This window comes from Lissotriton vulgaris, chromosome 3_2, assembly GCF_964263255.1.
Source record: "Lissotriton vulgaris chromosome 3_2, aLisVul1.2, whole genome shotgun sequence".
Lineage (NCBI taxonomy): Eukaryota > Metazoa > Chordata > Amphibia > Caudata > Salamandridae > Lissotriton > Lissotriton vulgaris.
Genome location: NC_141690.1, coordinates 160552813 through 160572986, shown reverse-complemented (window position 1 = coordinate 160572986; position 20174 = coordinate 160552813). Strand labels below are relative to the sequence as shown.

Genomic DNA, 20174 nt, shown 5'->3' with positions numbered 1-20174 from the left:
GCCGCCATTTTGGAAAATGGCAGAAGGGTTGCTCTGATAAGCTATTTTCTGTCTCTATAGGACAACTTAACTCCCAAAATCAATGTTCTAATACCAAAGTGAAGTATATAGGTCTCATGGTTCCTGAAATATTACATCATCACTGCTACACATCCGCCATTTTTTTTAACTTGTCCAGAAAAAATTAGCCCGGATTAGCAAAATCTATCCAAGCTAAATTACTTCACTAGCGATAAAAAAATACAAAATTAAAATCTCTGGTCAACAATTTTTTTACACAGGTATATCAATGAGCCAGGACTATACCACACCCTCTTACCCGTGGTGCTGCTATATCTCTCGCCCACTGTGGTGCTCTCTTTCCTGCCCATGGTTATGCTTGCCTTCCTGTCTCTGGTGCGGCACACCTCCCTCCTCCTAGTGGTACTGATGCTGCTCTCCCTGGAACTCTTCACATTACATTCGTGCCCCTGGTGATGTTCAGTCTCCTGCTTGCATTCCTACCCCTAGCACTGCTATCCTTCTAATTGGTGATACTCTTCTTCTTCTCCCTTTTGCTTCTCATCCTTCTGTCCCTGGTGTTGCTCACGTTCCTGTTCCAGGTACTAATCACGGCCGGTTCTACTCCTAGGCAGATACCCATCAGTGCAGTTAGTGCTGATGTGGAAGCAAGATGGAGGCCAACTTATTCACCGTTTCATGAACACAGATGCGATGGAAATTATGAAATTAGGTGGCAGTAATGAGCCAAGAGACTATTCATAGTGAATCCTAGCAATGGGTTCTGTCCCAGATGTTATCTTTAGTATCAAACATCAGCTCTGTGTGAGCATAAAACACTAAGGAATGCTTCTCCCTTGAAATCAAAGATGAGCGTAATCATAGACACAAGAACTATGGGCATATGGATTGGCACAGTAAACTTTATGTTCGTTGACAAGTACGTTTTGATTGATATTCTAGTGATATTCTATAAACACCGAAATATATCCGCTGATCTATGCTCTGAACCTCTCTTTACAAACTGGCCAAGTGCCATCTGCCTTCAAGGAAGCTCGTCTGATTCCCTTGTTAAAAAAACCAGGGGCAGACGCAAAATGTCTGAAGAACTTCAGACCAATTTCCCAGCTACCATTCCTGGCGAAGGTTCTGGAGCAGCATGTCCTTATCACCCTCTCTGAACATCTGGAAAGTAACATGCTGCTAGAGCCGAATCAAGCAGGCTTCCGCACGAACCACAGCACGGAGCTGGTTATGTTGTCAATCGTAGATGAACTTAGGAACAGAGCAGACAAGAAAATCCCGGGGGCCCTGGTGCTGTTGGACCTCTCCGCGGCATTCGATACTGTGTGTCATGAACAACTACTGTCGCGGATGAGGGATATCGGCATTCAGGGCATAGCACTGGCATGGTTCACATCCTTCCTTCAAGGGAGGACGCAGAAAGTGCAATTAGGTGACATGCTTTCTACCGCAACCTCGATCACTTGCGGAGTCCCACAAGGGTCTGCTCTGTCACCCCTATTATTCAATATATACCTACAGCCTTTGATTCGAATGCTTAATCAAATGGACTGTCAGGTATATAACTACGCAGACGACACCCAGATCATCATCCAGCTGGAGGATAGCCAGAATGCCTTTACCAGACTGCAAAACATTCTGAGAAGCACAGCTAACTGGATGTCCGGCAACTCCCTAAAAATCAACCCGGACAAAACCGAGGTGTTGCCGATTACCATCGCTGGCAACCCTTGGTGTGATCGTTTCTGGCCTGGGGAGTTGGGCACGCCTCCAGAACCGGCGGAGGTGGTTAAGAGTCTGGGCATCCAGGTGGACAGTAAGCTGTCCATGAAAAAGCAAGTCTCAGCTGTGGTGGGCTGTTGCGTCGGTCTCCTTCGCCAACTCAGGAAAGTTTCCCCGCTGCTCTCTTTTTCCACCTTAAGGAGCGCGGTTTCTGCAATGATTTTGGCCAGGCTGGATTATGGCAATTCATTGTATATAGGACTCCCACAGGGCCTCTTAAATAGAATGCAGACGGTCATGAATGATGCTGCTAGGCTCATCTTCAAGAAACCAAGGAGTACCCAGGCATCCCCCCTCCTGCGGGAACTCCATTGGTTGCCAGTGAGGCAGAGATTAATGTTCAAGGGGCTCTGCATTGTACACAAGGCGCTTCATGGCAGAGCACCCACCTATTTGAAATCTCGTCTGTCCCTTTACAAACCAGGGAGGGCGCTTAGATCTGCTGACTCCATTTACCTGGTTCAGCCACGCTGTAGACTGACTACTGTGGGTGGACGCGCTTTTTCACATACTCTGCCAGCCATGTGGAATAAATTACCGCTGAAACTCCGCAATGAAAAGAAACTAATGCCTTTCCGCAAACAACTAAAAACTGTGCTTTTCCAGCAAGCGTGGGGTGGCCGATAAATGTAATCTGATGCATCTTTTATTGTCTAGCTGACCCTAACAAAGCGCTTAGAGACCCCTGGGTTATAGTGCGCTATACAAGTCACAATAAATAAATAAATAAAATGGGCGTATGGCAGACAATAACATTAGAAATGTGCTCCTTGGTTGCCTCCTGTTGTGACAGGTAAAGTATCACATTTATTATGATGAGTTAATTAGTGTGCTAAATTTGGATGGGTATATATGTTGACAGTGCTATCATGTTACTGTAGGACAAATTGAACAATGAGAGTGTTTCTTATTGAGTTGTTCTCTTTTCAGGCATTCTGAGAATTGATTTTAGGGGCCACATTCTTTCTGGTAGGGGCGTTACATTTTCTAGGATTGGAACATTATATTATTTTTTGATAATATTTAGGGTTTTCTTTTGCACACAATAACAAAGATGTGATACCTGCACACCATGTAAGACTCAGAACACATGTATTGCCAAGACAGGCTATCATTAAATCAGTATATTTTCCATCTTTAACCAAAAACATAAGGATGTTATCAGAACAAATACAAAATTGAAAATGATCTCACAGCTTAGGTGAAATGACCAAAAATGATTTCCTGCCCCCACTGGCGGAGGCGTAGAGATTTCTGGCAAACCAGGTATCTGAAGGCATGGAGAGCCAGCAAAGGTGGCTGGATAAACTTCTATATTGTTGAAAGACCTACAGTCTATATGTTCCAGAGTGAAAAATATAACTACTGACGACATCTGTCCCGGTACTCCAAACTTGCTTTGTCATACCATAAGAAACTGTTGTGAACAAGTTGGTTGAAGATGGGAATTAGCCAAGATGGGCGCAATGGCTTCCATGAAAGGTCACTGCAATCGTGGACAAAATTCTGGATGCAAAACTGGAACCCAGTCCTCACAGGAATAGCTGCTGCTGCTAGCTACTACTCATTGAAAGATATGTCTGAAAGCAATATGAGATCCTTGGACTCCAGGCATTCCATGCAGACATCTTTCTTTGTCGTAGGTCAAGGAAGGGAAGGAAGTCTTAAATCACATTGTTCAGGTTTGCCAAAGATTAGTAAAGTGCATCTGTTAGTAGCATTCAACAGTATGGAGCCATTTGAGTCCATGGAAGATGGTACTGACATGTTCACAAGGAAATGGCTCAGATCCACCACTGGAGAAAACTCAGATCAAAAGCAGCTATTAATTGATAATAACAATAAGATGTTTTTATTAATTGTTTTTCCATGACATTCTTATTCATCTGCATCGTTTCCCTTGGCTCGGGTTTTTGGCAGGGGGACAGACCATGAAAGGACATATTAATTTGGAAAATGTAAAGTCCAACTTGGACTCTCGTTACATGTGCATTACATGTAGATCCCTGCATTAGCTCTCAATATGATGCTACCATAGTACAGCAGCACTAGTAATTGGGGCCTCTGCTTGCCTTAAAACTGGGATCTTGTTGTACCCACACCTTTGCATCCTTCACAGAGGCTCTAGATTGTCTCTCTTTGTTATAAAACAAAAGGTGATATTTTGCTTTCATCTGTTATGAAAGGTAGCAAGCGAAAAAAAGCTTAGGCCTGCTAAGTATGGCGTTCCTTGGTCACTCTACGGAACAGGGCTTTGGAGCACATCATGAAATGTATCTTCCTCTTCAGGCTAAGGAAAAAAGTGAAGAAGGTGGCATTTTCTTGAGGCGCTCCACAGCAAAGTCCAGCAGAACAGGTGATCACCAAGCTGTGTATGGACCTATTGAACTGAAGACCACATCACCATTGAGTCGCATTCCTGGATCACCCAGGTTGCACAGGTCGATACAAAGGCAGCATTTATTTAACAAAGGCTCACAACAAGGACCATTGTGAATATTGGACCTCGGTGTCATCGTGGCATTAGGGGCTTGCTAGTTTAGCATGGTTGCGCTAGGCTAGATGGCACCCTTTGTGTGACATTGCCTTACGCTCGCTGAGGGGTTGTATGATACAACCACGCATGCCTACAGCACGCATGCCTAAACAACATGGTCTGAACCATGACCGAGTCTTTACCATGCATGCCTTTACAACGAATTTTGTTGTAAAGGCATGATTGATAAAGGGATAGGCTCGGCAAAGTGCACACCCCAGCCCCCGCCCTGAGCCCAAACTCTTGCTAATACAGCCCTGCAATCCACTCTGCCTCAGCCATTAAAACTACCCCGACTCTTCACCCTGAGCCCTAACACTCAGCCTCTGCCCATAAACCTACCCGGACCCCAGCCCCTTTGCCCTGAGCCCTAAAACTGCCCCCAGCAGGTGCGGCTCCTCCACTAAGGTGGAGGAGTGTTGGCCCACTCCCTTGCAGCACGGCAAAAAAAGGCAAAAATAAAATTATGATAACGCAATGTTATCATTATATTTTTCCGTGCTGAAGCAGTTTTGTTGTGGGGGTCTAGGCTAGGCAGCAGGGGGGAGGAGTGGTGGCAGCCTCCTAAGTAAGCTATGCGAACTCCGCAAAGTGCAAAAAAAACTCGACCGCAGCTCAGCAAGTGGCGAAATGGGTTTGAAAAAATGCTTTTCACGATAATTTTCAGTGCCGGGTGTTTGTCCGCGCTGTCAAATTATTGTGAATGGCACCATGCACAGCGCAGGCGGGCGCTGCTTCCTTTCTGCCGCTGAAGTAGATTTTCTATCCGAGTGGCAAGTTTCTCAATGCGAACAGATGTTTTCTCAACGTGAGCAGTTGCGAGCATACGCGGCCACTCGCATTGAGAAATCTGACAGGCCACGTTGAGAAGTCTCGCCTGGAGGTTGATTTCTCTCGCTTACGCTCACCAACTTGACGTTGACGAGCGCGAATGAGGAAAAATCTCGCCAGGAGATGGATTTTCCTCGCTCGTGCTCACCAACTTGATGTTGATGAGCGTGAGCGAGGAACAAAACTCTGTTTCGCTATGCGAAGTGGAGTTTTTTGGAACGCTGCAAGTTCCGAATAAGGCAGAGTGCGGAAAACTCTGCGAACTCCGAGAGCGGAGTGGAGTTCACCACCCAGACTTACTGCTAAGTGCTTGTCAATGTTTGGCAAGCCCTCTGGGGCCGGCCAAACATTCATGCACACTTTGCATTTTCTCCACCCAGCCCTAAACTGAGCCCCGCCCCTAAAACTACACCCCTTACCCGGCCCAGACCCAACTTACCAGGCCATGTCCCGGAGCTTCCTCTTCCGATCCTTCCTGTTCCTCTCTCCACCCATCCGCACATCTAGACCGCATCTGCCTTCATGACAGATGCGTGGTTTAGGCATGCGTTGTTCCGCTTGCATGTAAAGGTAATTTCCCTTGCTGAGGCACAGAATTTGCAATATGCTGCCTTCAGATGCAGCTCACATGCTAGTTACTACAAAGCCAGACTTGTAGAGACAAAAGATCAATAAACAAAAACAAGGAGCAACACCAAGAGAAAGCATGGGCCTTGTATGTATTTAAATAAGTGCACATTTATTAGCAATAAGTAAACAATGACTTGCTCCACCCAAACATAACAGCATCACCTCTTTTTTTGCATTCACCTTCTTATTTCAAATAGTTTTTTATTAAACCAGCTAATGCAAACTATGTGGCTTAAACTTGTCACATCGAGCCCACTTTTTTGGGGGGGAGTTTTATATAACACAAACTAGATCTGAAGGTATCAGAGCGCTTTATATGAGCACCAGTTGCGTTACAAACGTAAACATTGCTATTTTTTTTGCTAGGCACAGGGAGTTTAAGTGATTTGCCCAGAATCACAGGATGTTAAGCTGTCCCTGTCGAAACTCGAACCTGGTTTCCCAGCTTCGAGATTGCCTGATCTAGCCGTTAGGCCAAATTCTCTCACTAAATCGCCACATATCAGTGACTATGGCGCGTGCCCTACTTGCTATTACCACCATCTTATTTCCTCGGTACAGCTCAAACCTTGTCTAGTACCTGCTTCATAGTTTCTGTTAGGTAACACTGGTGTTTATTAGTCACATAGGTGGTGAGCAATATCATCCCCACCTAGATTTACTAGCATTTTGACAATTCAACCGCAAACCCTTTTGTGCCTATTGCCTGAATGTACAATGCAGTAAAATTGCCCTGTAGATACCGGGCAACTGAGAGTTATCCAAAGTGTATGAGAGGAAGGAGGTACAGTCCACCCTTCACTGCCCTGCATGATGCCTGCCCCAAAAAGGCATTCATTGATGAAGAGTGTTGGACCCAGCCTCGTGGCATGGTCCCACTCCTCCCGCATGGCGGGCCCTGGACTACCTCGACCCCTGTCCTCCGGCCGAGAGCGGCACCATCCACCCTACACGAGAGCCGCCCCTCCGGGCAACCGCCGGCTCTCCCCCTTTGGAACTCAGCAACCCCTCCTCGACACACTCGGCTGGTCCGAACCCTATCCCGGACCACCATCTCAAACCCAGACTTCATCATGGACCCTCCACGACCAGGCCCCGTGGCCTCGGCCCGACCCCGGCCGCAGACCTAGCGAAGCATCAAGGCACCACGATCCGCCCATGTGGTAAAGAGGCCACTTGAGGGATCAATGGGGGGACGAGTTTCGATGGTCCTCCAACCGTCCATCGACGCCTGGTTTCGATCGCCTCCGGCCTCCCTGGGCACTGGCTCTACCCCCCTGCTGGGTGTCTGGACAAGCTCATCCCGGCCCCTCCGACCCCCAGGTGCGAGGGTCCGGACATCAAAGGACGCCAGACCTATATCTGGGGCAGCTCTGGAGCAGGTCGGCAGTTGTATCCTGGGGTCGAGAGACACCGAGACAAACTCATCCGCGTGGAACCCGTAACCACCTTTGGAGCCCTGCTGGCGCTGCCGCGGCTCATCTTCGCCGAAACTATCCTTGGAGCCCTGCTGGCGCTGGCGCTGCCGCGGCCCATCTTCGTTGAAACCATCTCTGGAGCCCTGCTGGCGCTGCCGCGGCCCATCTTCGTCGAATCCATCTCTGGAGCCCTGCTGGCACTGCTGCGGCCCATCTTCGTTGAAACCATCTCTGGAGCCCTGCTGGCGCTGCCGCGGCCCATCTTCGTTGAAACCATCTCTGGAGCCCTGCTGGCGCTGCCGTGGCCCATCTTCGTCGAATCCATCCTTGGAGCCCTGCTGGCGCTGCTGCGGCCCAACCCTTAGGAACCCCCCAGCTCGAGGATTGAGAGCTGAGCGTAGGGTATCCCTGTACCAGGCTGGTACCAAGACTGTCCTGCTACCCCCTTCCCTCAGAGACTAAACCTGAAAGGATACCTGGATCCAGTTACACCTGTATCGCTACGATAACCTGCCCTAAAGTATTGATAAAAACGTGGAGAACCTATCTGTGTGTGGTGTCCATCTGTAGGGGGGTGATTGCTCATCTGTAAGATCCTAGGGGAGGAACCTCGCCAGGAGGTCTCTCGACTTCGCTCGGCCAACTCTAAGATACCCTTTCCAACAAAGAGCATCAAAGTGCAGCTAGAGAAATTCACTGCCGCCTCATCCACTTTTGATACCCCAGAGGTCTGTGGACCCCTGCCTTATCACCACCAATGTGCAGATCTTCAGTTGCTCATTACATTCAACTTGTGCAAACTTTATTTTCTGTTTACCAAAGTGCACAATCTCTCAGTAATTCAAAATTGAAGTCACTTTATGATAACCCAAGGGGACAAGAAATAGTGTCCTACAAAGAGTGGGGGGGGAGGGAAGAGGGGGGGGGCTCTTACCCCGCCACTGCTTATTGAGCATTTAGTTGCGTTTGCCTCATCTGAGCATTGCAAGGCAGAGAAGACCATAGTTGAACTCCCAAGGACTCACACTGCTTGACCCATTCCATTTTATTTATCGCTTTTTACAAACCAAGAACACGTGTCGATTTAGGCCAAGATAAACAGAAAGAGTGTTCAACAAACGCTGCATGTCCAGCAATGCGAGATCACCAGTCTATGCTGAAATCGAAAGCTGAGCTACACGCATAGCTTTGGCATTAGACTTTTTTGTAGGCGGCAAGAATTCGTGGAGGTCAGCCATGCACAGAGATGCCACTTTGCTGTTCATTTCAACTTGGGCCAAGTATCACTATCACGCGGGGCCAATCTGAACAAGTCTACGTTTATTGTTCTTATTGAAAGCTATAGTGAAGTCAAAATACCATAGAGAATTGTAGAAGGTTAGCAGTAAGTAGCTAAGATTGTTTTCATTGAGGGGTTGTGAGTGTCATCAAATAGACAAGGAGTGCAAAGCTTGAACTTTTTGTCTCTTAGAACCCCAAAGTGAAAAACACCCTCATGATTCACTTTTACCCATCGACAGTTTTGTGTTATGCGCGTCCCCACTGTCATTGTGGGATATGGCACGGGAAGAAAACCTATGTGACACCCCTATCAGGTCCCATTTAGAAAGGCCCCATGTAGCAAATGCCGATTTTGTAAGTGTGTGTTGTGCTTGCTGTATGACACACACTGTAGCCTGTGGCAGCCGGCCGTGCACCACTGTACCTTTAAATACAAGTGTTGCGTTGTTTTTCTTTTTTACGATATTGCACTAAACCTGCCTGCTGGCTCCAGTCTTGGAAGAACTGAGGCTTCCGGGTGTTTTCGCTTGCCAAAACATCCCTGCTGGAGCCAATAATGAAACACACGCATCCGTCCATCATCACATTTTAGGTAAGTGCTTGTAGTGATTTTAGCTGACAGTGGCGTTCCTTCTGCCGTATGGAACATTACATAGATCGAAAGAAATATTGGTCTTACGGAACCATTTTTACGCATTTTTTTGTGAGCAATACTTTACTTCCACGAACATTAAATCACATCCGCATCGTTGTGCTAATTTATCTGTATCGCATATTGCAGTTAATTAATAGATACAGCGAACAACAAGATGCTAAATAGGTGCTCCTCGAAAGTGAGGTGGCATTTCAGCACACTTGAAGCAATATATTTTAATGCCGTTCTCAATGACCAGCGCGTAAATAGGATTTGGGATGGTTCCCTGCTTAATTTGAGCCGGTGGTAGTAGGTGGGGACCACCAGCACTCATTGTTATGGACCAGCACTTACTTTTCCTCCACAGTTTTTGACCCAGAGCAAGAGGGAGTAAAACACACAAGAGGGAACGAAGGGGGTGGGGGCGGGATAGAAAGACGGAAAAAGTGAACTGGGGCGAGAGCAGGCATATGTAAGATTGAGACAGAGAGGCGGGTGATGCCTGGTAATGGATGAAAGAGACATGAGGTGGTGTCGAGACCACGCCCCACTGGTATTTGGCAACTCAACATTCGATAGCGTGTGCCGCGTGTTTCTGAGCAAACCGTCTGGCCCCGGCAGTTATTATTTTACAAATTAAGCCCCGTGGATTACTAGTGCAACACTGTGTAATGTCGGTTGGTGCAAATGTTTCTTGGTAACTGGAACAATATTGTGCAGCACCAGCGCATAATTGCCAGGCAGTGGTGCAATTGGCGTGGCCTGGCCCGAGGAAGCGTGCGGCATACAATGGGACATTTGATTCCGAAGGCCTCTGCGAGAGACGCATATCCCGCCTTCCTGTCTGCTCGCGGGGTGTCGCACAGAGCTGTCATTGAGGTGAGGCCTGGTCTGAGAGGACATGCTGAGCATACCGCCGAGGCCAGGCACGCATGGATGCATTTCTGTGGCCGCTCCCAATGGATTCCCCGAGAACGTGAGAAGTGTTTGAAGCGGTCTATTTTTAAGAGACGTCAGTAATAACTTGGCAGCAGGCCGGCCCATCTCCAAGCCCAGCGAGGGTCAGATGACAGGAGGCACCTTGCTTGCAGGCTTGGGCCAGTGGCGAAGCTGCCCCTACGAAGTAACCTGTCATTTTCAACCTAACTTTTTCAATGGACTCCTTCAGCTACGCTTGCTGAGCAAAATCTCCCAGCTGCCCGAGCAGTGATGTGCGTGACAGACTTTCCAGTGGATTGGAGCTGAATCAGGTTGCCAGAATGCCGGACGAAACAGGTACATGCTGGGAGGGGCGGCCTGTGTGCTGATTTGCACACAGACTGATTTGATTTTTTAGTTTTTTTACCTGTTTTTAATTTGTTTCAGTCCTGAGCAATACACTCATAGGTTCCTGTGTATATTGTTGGTTTGTATGTATTGTGTAACAATCTATTAGAGTCGAGGTAAAATAAGCCGGGGGCGTAACCGGGGTGGGTGGGGGGAGGGAAGGTGCTGACCCTACTGATCAGGGCCCCCAACCATTTAGGGGACCCCGATTCAGCCCTAGGCCAATTCATATCTGTAAGAAATGGGAGACTTGAGGGGGCAGGGGTCATAAGTGCATCCTTTTGCTGAGCACCTGTACGTAGTCAATGTTTTTGATTGTTAGTCAAAGCGATGGCTGCGTTAATCTTCAAAGGCAAAGTACTCCTGTATTCCTAATACCGGGGGAACATTTGTGTTGGTAGGAATGAGCTATCCTCAGTCTCAATTTAGTTGACAAAATAAAACAGTTTTTCAGAACTTTTGACTTTCTCAATACTGTTTCATAATAGGACTAACATGTGGGATAATTTAACACATTTTGGGCGTGCTACAAAATAAAGACTCATTTATTTTATTTTTAGTGATATTTTCGGTTGTGCTAATATAGTTTTATAGATATGTGCCAACATGTGTGAAGTTTGCTAACTACAACCGCATTATGGGGCTTATTAGGATAGCAGATTTTCCGCATCCTCTGGACTGGCGGAAGCCACCGCCGGCCCGGAGGATGCGGAAAATCCGCTGCGGACCCACCAAAGCCCCACCGCCACATTAGGATGGCTGGTGGGTCTCGGTTTCAGTCCGCAGCTTTTCCGCCGCGGTTGGCTTACAACCGTGGCGGAAAAGCTCTAATATGGTTTCGGTGTCTTTCAGACACCGCCAGCCATATTAGGATGGGTTTCAAACCATGCTTTTCCGCGGCGGGTTTTCCGCCGTGGAAAAGCATGTGGAACTTCACTGCAGGGGCCCGTTGCGGGGCCCCTGGGTGAAGGGGGTGTGGGGGGTGCACATGGGGGGTACCTATGGTACCCCCCCTGCATTTGTATGCAGAAATCGTCAGGCACCGCACGGTGCCTGCCGCTTTCTGCATAAAAATGCAATGCGTGCATTGTTACCATTGCGGCGGGTGCAGCTTGAAGCCGCACCCGCCGCAATGGTAAAAATAGAGGATGTGACCGCCAGGGTGGAGGTCACATCCTAATTGCACAGGAGGGAACTCTGCAGGCCATGCGGAGGTTCCCTCCTACTCTGGGGTCGCGGACGGACGCAAGTCCGTCCACGATCCTAATGGGCCCCCATGTGTGTAAAGCTGGAGTCGGGGCATTCCTTCTTGATACTTTCCATAGTCTGTTGTAAAGACGAAGCCCTTATTTGAGCATTAGAATTCATCATGAACATATTAAAAGTAAAAGATTTGATAAATGTCAAGGCTATTTAAGTTCACAAATTTCCTTATGTATAAATGTTCTTACCTACCAGAAGGCTATGGTCTTTGTGTGCTAATTAATTGAAGAAGGCCTGCGATTTAAAGTGAATAATTAGTTTGTAAATTATTGAAAATAACGTTTTAATGAATTAGGAGTGTTCAACACTAAATAACAAACTAACAACAAACGTCACATCAGACATGTACAATCTAGGCCTGTAAAAACGCAAAGGATATTTTTCTTCTTCCTTTTTACTGTTTCGGTTTGTTCTTAAAAATCAGAGTTGCCTCTACATGCCCCACAGTTCAATGGAGTGTAGACACAAAACATGGAGGTGCACTACCATTTTTAGGCTTCACCTGCATAGCTCTTGCGCTGTGCTTGAGAAATCTATTGTTTCTAATATAAACTTAAAAGGGACTTACATCCCGCCTCCTCTCTTTCCTGTGCGTGCCACTTCCCTTTCCTTCATTTCTATTGGCTGTAGCAGATTTTCCTGCATTTACCAGTGCTTGTTCCTTGTCCGCTTCTCTTATCTGTTTCCCGCCGCTAAAATACTGTTAAAATCTGCTTTGGTGGAACTATATTTTCATAAAGGTTTGCCTTTTAATCTTGCAGTATATTTATATAACCATTTATCACCCAGGGAGATTAAGTGATTTGCATGGAATCACACAATTTTGCGCATCGCTGTAGAGACTCGAACCGGGATCACCAGCTCTCGAGTCAGCAGCCCCGGCTGCTGCGCCACTTCCTCTCCACTCCCGTGTTCCTTCTCCTGGAGGATGATTGATGAAAACAGTTCTTTATTCATTACATAGGCAAAACCGATGCATTACCAATGCCAGGGTCAGCATGGAGACATTCAAATATCACTTTTATCCACTGTTTTTACTCTTTCATATTGCACCATTTTTATAATCTGAATTTATAGCATTTATAACAACATTTATGACATCTCAAATCCTATAATATCTGATAGCACAGTGCATGGTAGAGTTATAGTTATAGTTATTGTTGTGTGGTTAACGAGCTGAAACCCGTGTGTATGGATGAGCAATAGATATAATAATGTGAAAGTGGTGCATACAATTTAAATGTAAGGTATAACTGTAATTGTAAGGCTTTTTTGTGTACTTTAAATTTGGTTTGTATAGAAAGAATAAGCAAAGGTATAATAATTTAAATATGGTGCGTACAATAGAAATTGAAGGTATAACTATAACTTAAGACTTTCTAATGTTTGTGTCATTCAAGTTTTGTTTGCATTTAAAGAATAAATAACGTTTTCCAACTATACCTAAGTTTTAGCCTTTTTGTTTTTTCATTGAATTTCAATATTTTTTTATTTTTATTAAAAATGTGTTTCAAATCAATGATTCCAGTGTCATCGAGTGAAGTGCTGTTATATGGAGTGTCGTGCAGGACTTTTGAGGACAGTGTCATTCAGTGTAGTTTCATAGAATGTGGTAGAGTGTAGTTGAGTAGAGTTCAGTGGTGTAGCATGTAGTGGAGTAAAGTGTCATACAGTGAAATGGCCTCTCCATGAGTACAGTAGCGTGGAGAGCAGTAGAGTAGACTGGAGTGGCGTAGTTTAGAGACGAGTAAAGTTTCATACATTGGAGTGGGATCTCATAGAACACAGTGGAGTGCATTGTCGTAACATTTTGTAAAGTCATGTACAGTAGAGTACATTGTTGTATAGAGGAATGTTTCAAGAAGGACCCCTTGCTAACAAGGAAGAGGTATGGGGGTACAGGGAGCCTGATTATGAGGCTCAGAAGCCTGTGCTCCCAGAGAGAATTCACATTTCAACAAAGGGCTAATAATCCTAGTCAGTGAAGGCGATAATTCCTGAAAAGGATAGAGAGGGAAGCACGGTCTCTCAAAAGTTGGAGGGTGCCTGGGTCAGAGTACTGAATAGGGTCAGTCAGTAGGACTGTTTTGGGTGCCCCCACACGTCCCCTAGGGGATGTCATGCTTCATCATAGGGTGGTGCTCCTCGTCGGCTGGCGCTGCCTGAGACATAGTGTCAGGTGGTATGAGCCAACCACAATCCTGCGCTCCTTTGGAGCGAATAAACTCATCATCCCTAGGTTTAAATGGACCAATTGGGAGGGGGGGGGGGGCAGAAGTTTTGTGACTTCCCCTATCCAGTCTCAGCACCCTGACAACCAGGGTTTCTTTCAAACCCTAAGGTAGCACCCACCTCCCATAGGTTTTTATTCTGGGAAGGGCAATCCCCTCATTAAAGTATAGTGCAGGATCTCCCTTACCTGTTTTAATGCTTTGGTTCACAACCCACCACTTCACGTCACATACCACCTCACCTGCACTCATCATACGGCATCCTTTTAAAAGATCCCTGTCAAAGTGACTCTTCGGGGGACCCGTAGGGCATTGCAGTGCCGGCCCGACAAGGAGCACTGCCCTGTGATGAAGCATGACATCCCCTAGGGGATGTGTGAGGGCACCATAAACAGTCCTAGTGGCTGTCCCTATTCAGTACTCTGACCCAGGCACTCTCCGCCTTTTGAGAGACCTTGCCTTTATCTCTATCCTTTCAGGAACATTAGCCCCTTGTTGAAATTTGTATAGAGGAATGTCCCAGGATAGAGTGGAGTATAGTGCTGTATAGTGGAATGTACAGGGACAGAGTGGAGTAGAGTCTCATAGAGCAGCATTAAGGGCTAGATGTAGGTAGAAAAGATTTACCGAATTTAAATTACCGAATTTTACCGATTCGGTAATTTAAATTCGGTAAATCTATGGGTCCGATATGTAGGTATTCCAGATGTGCTGGAATACCGAATCGGATGAATTCGGTATTTACCGATTCGGTAAATACCGAATCGGTAATGCCCATTCATTCCTATGGGCTTTGAAGCCCATAGGAATGAATGGGCATTACCGATTTGGTATTTACCGAATCGGTAAATACCGAATTCACAAGGGTGCAGGGGGTGTCACTTTGACACCCCCTGGCACCCCCAAAACAGGCTTGGGTGCCATGTGGCAGGCATACCTGCCCTAAGGGCAGGTCTGCCTGTCACATGACATAGGTGTGCATGCACACATGTGCATGCACACCGGAATCGGTATTTTACCATGGATTTGTATTCCATGGTAAAATACCGATTCTGTAAGCCATGTGCAGAAGGTACATTGCCTACCTACATTGCATTTTCGGTAATTTTACCGAATCGGTAAATATTACCGAATCAGTAATTATTTTACCGATTCGGTACATATTACCGAATCGGTAAATTTACCGATTCGGTAATGATACCGATTCGGTAAAATTACCGAAAATGTGCCCCTACATCTCAATAGCCCTTTACCGATCGGAAACGGACGAAAATCGGTATTTTCGGCCGATTCAGATCGGTAAAGGGCTACCTACATCTCGCCCTAAGTGTAGTACAGTTTTAGAGTGTAGTTGCATAGAGTGGAGGAAAGTGCCTTACAGTGGAGTGGTGTAGAGTTGCGTGTCGAACAGTAGCGTAGACTGCAGTACAGTATCGTATAATGGAGTGAAGTGAAGTTGATTGAAGTTGTGTAGGATAGAATGGAGATAATTGCCACAGGGTATCGTGTTATATTGTAGAGTAGAGTGGCATGGAGTGGAGTAGTGGTCTAGCATAGTATACACTGCAGTAAAGTACCATAGAGTGGAGTGGTCTGGTGTGTCATACAGACTTGGAAGTTGATGCAGAGTGAAATACAGTGGAGTGTCACAGAGTAGATTACAGTGTAATAGAGTGTATCAGCATGGAGTCGATTAGAGTGCAGTACATTGTGTAGAGTGGAGTAGTGTTAGGTGGCATATAGTAGCGTAGACTGGAGTAGTGTACATTACAGTAGTTTAGTGCAGTAGAGAAGAGCAGAGTAGAGTGAAATAGTGCGTCATAGAATCAAGTGCAGTAAAGTGGTGTGGAGCGGCATAGAGGGAGTATTGTAGTGTTGTACAGTGGAATAGTGTAGTCCAGTGCCATACACCAACCTAGGATGCTGTAGACTGGCATTGACAGGAATACATTGTTGTACAATGGAGTGCTATACAGTGGAGTATAGTGTGGTAGAGTAGAGGGTCGTAGACTGTCGTTCAATGGAATAAAGTGTTGTTGGGCGGAGTACATTGGAGTGGTGTGCAGTGGAGTTGGGTAAAGTGTAGTGACATACACTGTATTAGTGTAGAGTGGAGTGGGATAAAGTAGGAAAGTCATTTTGAGAGCATACGATTGCCCTGTGGTGTTAGATCTGCGAGTGTGCTCAGAAAATCACTATAGAGAAAAAGCCCTGTTTTAAGTGTCTTCTTAAATGATAACAGACTAGGCATGGCTCCAATGTAGGGTGCAGTTTTGTTCCATGCTTTGGCAGTGCAAGTCATTGAAACCTAGGGATGATGAGTTTATTCTCTCCAAAAGGAGCGCAGGATTCTGGTTGGCTCGTACCACCTGAAACTATGTCTCAGGAAGTCTGGACCAGCATCATGCAGGGCATTATAGGCTAAACACACAGCCTTAAATTTGATACGTTGCCTAATTGAGAGCCAGTGCAGATTATGGATAGCTTGTGATGTAGATTTAAATGTGAGTATCCCTGCGAGCAGTCTAGTTACTGTGTACTAAAGCGTTTGTAATTTATTTGTATATTGGTGCTGCATATACAGATACATGTGATTGCAGTAATCAATACTCGATAGAACCAATGCAGTAACAAATGCTTTTTTTGCATCAGCAAGAATATATGGAATAATTCTTTTGATCATCCTCAAGATGTAAAAAGAGGATACAATAACTGCTTTCACCTGTTACCCAAAGGTAAGTTTGTTGTCTATAACTACTCCTAGTTTTTTTTACTTTATTAACAGGAACAGGCAAAGTTCCTAGTTCCTCTGGCCACCAAGATGGAGATCAAAGGGAAGGCTGATTTTCAAATAGGATAACCTCAGCCTTTCATGAGTTGAGTTTTAAGCAATTTCTTTACATCCAGGTACTAATGGCCAACATTCAGTAATGGAATCTTTCACCTGTGACTGTTTCATTGGTGGAGAGCGATACCCCAATTTGTGTATCGTCCTCATAGGATGTTAATTCAAAGCCAAAATTTAATCAGGGATGCCAAGGATGACACTTAAACATTTTACAATGTCGGACTAAGTGAGTATCCCCGAGTGACCCCACATAGAAATGAGAGGGGTTCAGAAACAAATTGGTCCAGGACGAATAGTTGCATACACCCTGAGAGAGAAGATTTTAGTAAGGCGAGTGGGTGTAGAGTGGAGAGGGGCTAGAGTGGATGACGTTGAGTATAGTGGCATAGAGAGGAGTAGCGCAGAGTGGAATAGCATACACAGGAGTGGCCTACAGTGGAGTGGAGTTGCATAGATTGTGTCCATTTTACCACCTCTATGAAAACCATATCTTCCTTTTAAACCTGAAATATTTGCTTTTTCAACATATCTAAGTAAATTTTCTTTTCCAAACAACCAAAGGCTCTTGTAAGAGTCATCGTATATTATGTATAATATAATTTCACATTATGAAATATATTTTTTTTAATGTTACTGGTACTGCAGTAGTTCCTAGAAACTACTTCGGTACTACCACAGTAGTCCATAAAACCTTAAAAAAACAAATACACATATTAAATGGCGTATCCCTACTACTGCTACCTTGTGTGTGCTTTCTGAAGCCTACTTGCAGTACATTTATGACCTCTCCCTCTCTGCTTTTGATATTAAGATAAAGCACACAGCCATACCGCTCTTGCTAATTCAAAATGGCTACCTTTCTACTGTGGATTATCTGGCAGCAACCAATCCTATTTTGTGATGTAATTGCTATGTACCGCAGTTGTACCGCAGCACTACCACGGCTTGCCTTATAACTCAACAACCACTAAACCAATTTAGTTGCCATGTGAAAAAGGAACATCTACCTTAGTATACTGTACATTTGTGTGAAATTTCATTCTAATCGCACTGCAGTTCTTAGCGCTAAATTCAATACAAAAAGTCTATAAAATGCATTGTGTTCCAAATCTGAGTTGAGAACCCCCTTTTTTCTTTACACCCCCTTGACCAAATACCTCAAAATGTTCCATCATCCGCCAATGTACCTCAAGGCATAGTTCTGGAACGTTTCAGGGAGATCTGTCAAATGGGTGCAAAGTATTAAGGGGCAAAAATGAGAGGAATGCCTATCTCTGGCAAACCTAATTTTGATATATATATATATATATATATATATATATATATATATATATATATATATATATATATATATATATATATATATATATATATATATATATATATATATATATATATATATATATATATATATATATATACATACATATATATATATATATATATATATGATCCAGTGCTTTAGATTGCATGTAAGAATGTTTATACGCCGTACAAGAATTCTGTATTTATACAATTAGATTGTGCTTCTTTGTTGAGCGTTAATATGTGGTAGATTTATTTTACTCCCACATTGTACATGCAAAAACCCGGGATTTATCCGGTTATTTATTCCTCGGCACTTTGGTTTGTTTTTTCAAAGACCAATAATAGCGGCAGTATGTCTTCACTGTTTATTTGTCACATGACACATTACATCACTGTGAGGGGGTGTTCCCTTCGAACCTTGCATTTAAATAAGCATTATGTCTCAAGTACATGTTGCAGCGTGATCAAGGGCATAATTTGCCAGAAACGCGTAGCTGCTTTCTGTGTACCGAATAAAATCATTATGATGCTGAATCTTCGTGGTCCGTCTTCCTTCTGTTTGCTGGCGTGCTAAGCTGGAAACGCCGAGAGATTCGGAGGAGTCACGTGGTATATATACCAAACTTTGGGATAATGTATTTTGCACTAATCTTATGCACTAATTCCTTATGTGGTTTCAACTTTTATTTACTGGTTTGATACTATGACCCCATGATATCAGTTCACATCGTTTAGTTATGATGCATATTTTATACTGTGGTTGACTTTATTTGGGCACTTGCCCTTTATTTACTAAATGGTTTATTTCAATTTAAATTGTATGTTCAATGTTTTGCATTTTACACATAATTTTGTGTTTTAAACTATATATTGGTTGACCATAGTTGATTATGAAGGATATTTCTTCTATGTTGTTTGAATTATGGGAGGAGTCTCGTTATAACCAGTATTTAACCACGTGAATCTCTGGGTTTGTCATGTGATCAAGTCCGGGTATATATATATATATTCACTGAAAAAACCATAGGTTATAGACCATATATAGTTAGGAATTCGCATTTACAAAACCTTATTTTACTCACACAAAACCATTGAAATTCCACATATAGTTAGTTGCCCTAACTATATATCGCGCACCCGCAATCCACTGCTGATGATGTCACATATTACATCATTCATGACATGGTCAGTGACATCACTGATGACATCTCAAATGACATCACTGATGACATCTCAAATGACATCACTGATGACATCACTGATGACATCTCATTTGACATTACTGATCACATCACTGATGATATCATTCATGCGATAATACGATGAACCTCTTCAGACTCTAATATAACCTTAGATACAATCAGTGTAAACAGACACTCACAGACTGTCACTCATCCATGGAGTTACTCACACACCTAGTCAGTCATGCAAAGAATCAATCACACCTCCATTTCCTCAACTATACAGTTATACAAACTTTACTTATTCAAACATATACTAACACATATTTACTCTCTTATACAATCCCTGATACAAGTTCACAATGATCCATACAGCCACTCACACATTCACTGGCTCTTATGCACAGTTATTTATATATGTGAACTCTCACATGTACTGTGTTTTACATATGTACTTACTTTGACATGTAGCACTGAGATATCCATTCACTCACCAATACACTCATGCACACAGTCAACCGCCCATACAGCTGTTTCCACATGCACTTTTGAAGGATGTACCATGTTACAACGCATACCATTACAACTACCTACTATTACAACGCGACCATTACAACGCATACCATTACAACGCATAGCGCTTTGAGGTGCTGGATAGTGGTAAGTATAATTTACTATTCTAACTCCAGTCCCCGTGGACACTAGGGAAGGTGTTGGATAGTAAATTATACTTATTCCCTATCCTAGAGCGCCCCCCAGAGCAATGCGTTGTAATGGTATGCGTTGTAAAAGTTGCGTTGTAATAGTAGGTAGTTGTAAAAGTTGCGTTGTAACAGGTGTATACCACTTTTGAAACCATACATCTAGTGAATCAACTGCTC

General features: G+C 44.5%; 1 protein-coding gene across 2 annotated transcripts in view; it reads left to right on the top strand.

Moving 5' to 3' along the window:
* The window catches only part of ABLIM2 (actin binding LIM protein family member 2), a 954368-nt gene that overhangs the window by 192168 nt on the left and 742026 nt on the right, over window positions 1-20174 (top strand). The window contains exon 1 of one of the 2 annotated variants that reach the window (XM_086964133.1): window positions 10246-10411. The exons of the other annotated variant lie outside the window; for it this stretch is intronic. Within the exon in view, the coding sequence (XP_086820259.1) occupies window positions 10396-10411 (16 nt within the window). The 5' untranslated portion in view covers window positions 10246-10395. Of the gene's footprint in view, window positions 1-10245; window positions 10412-20174 lie in introns of those variants that run through there. 2 annotated transcript variants of the gene reach the window in all.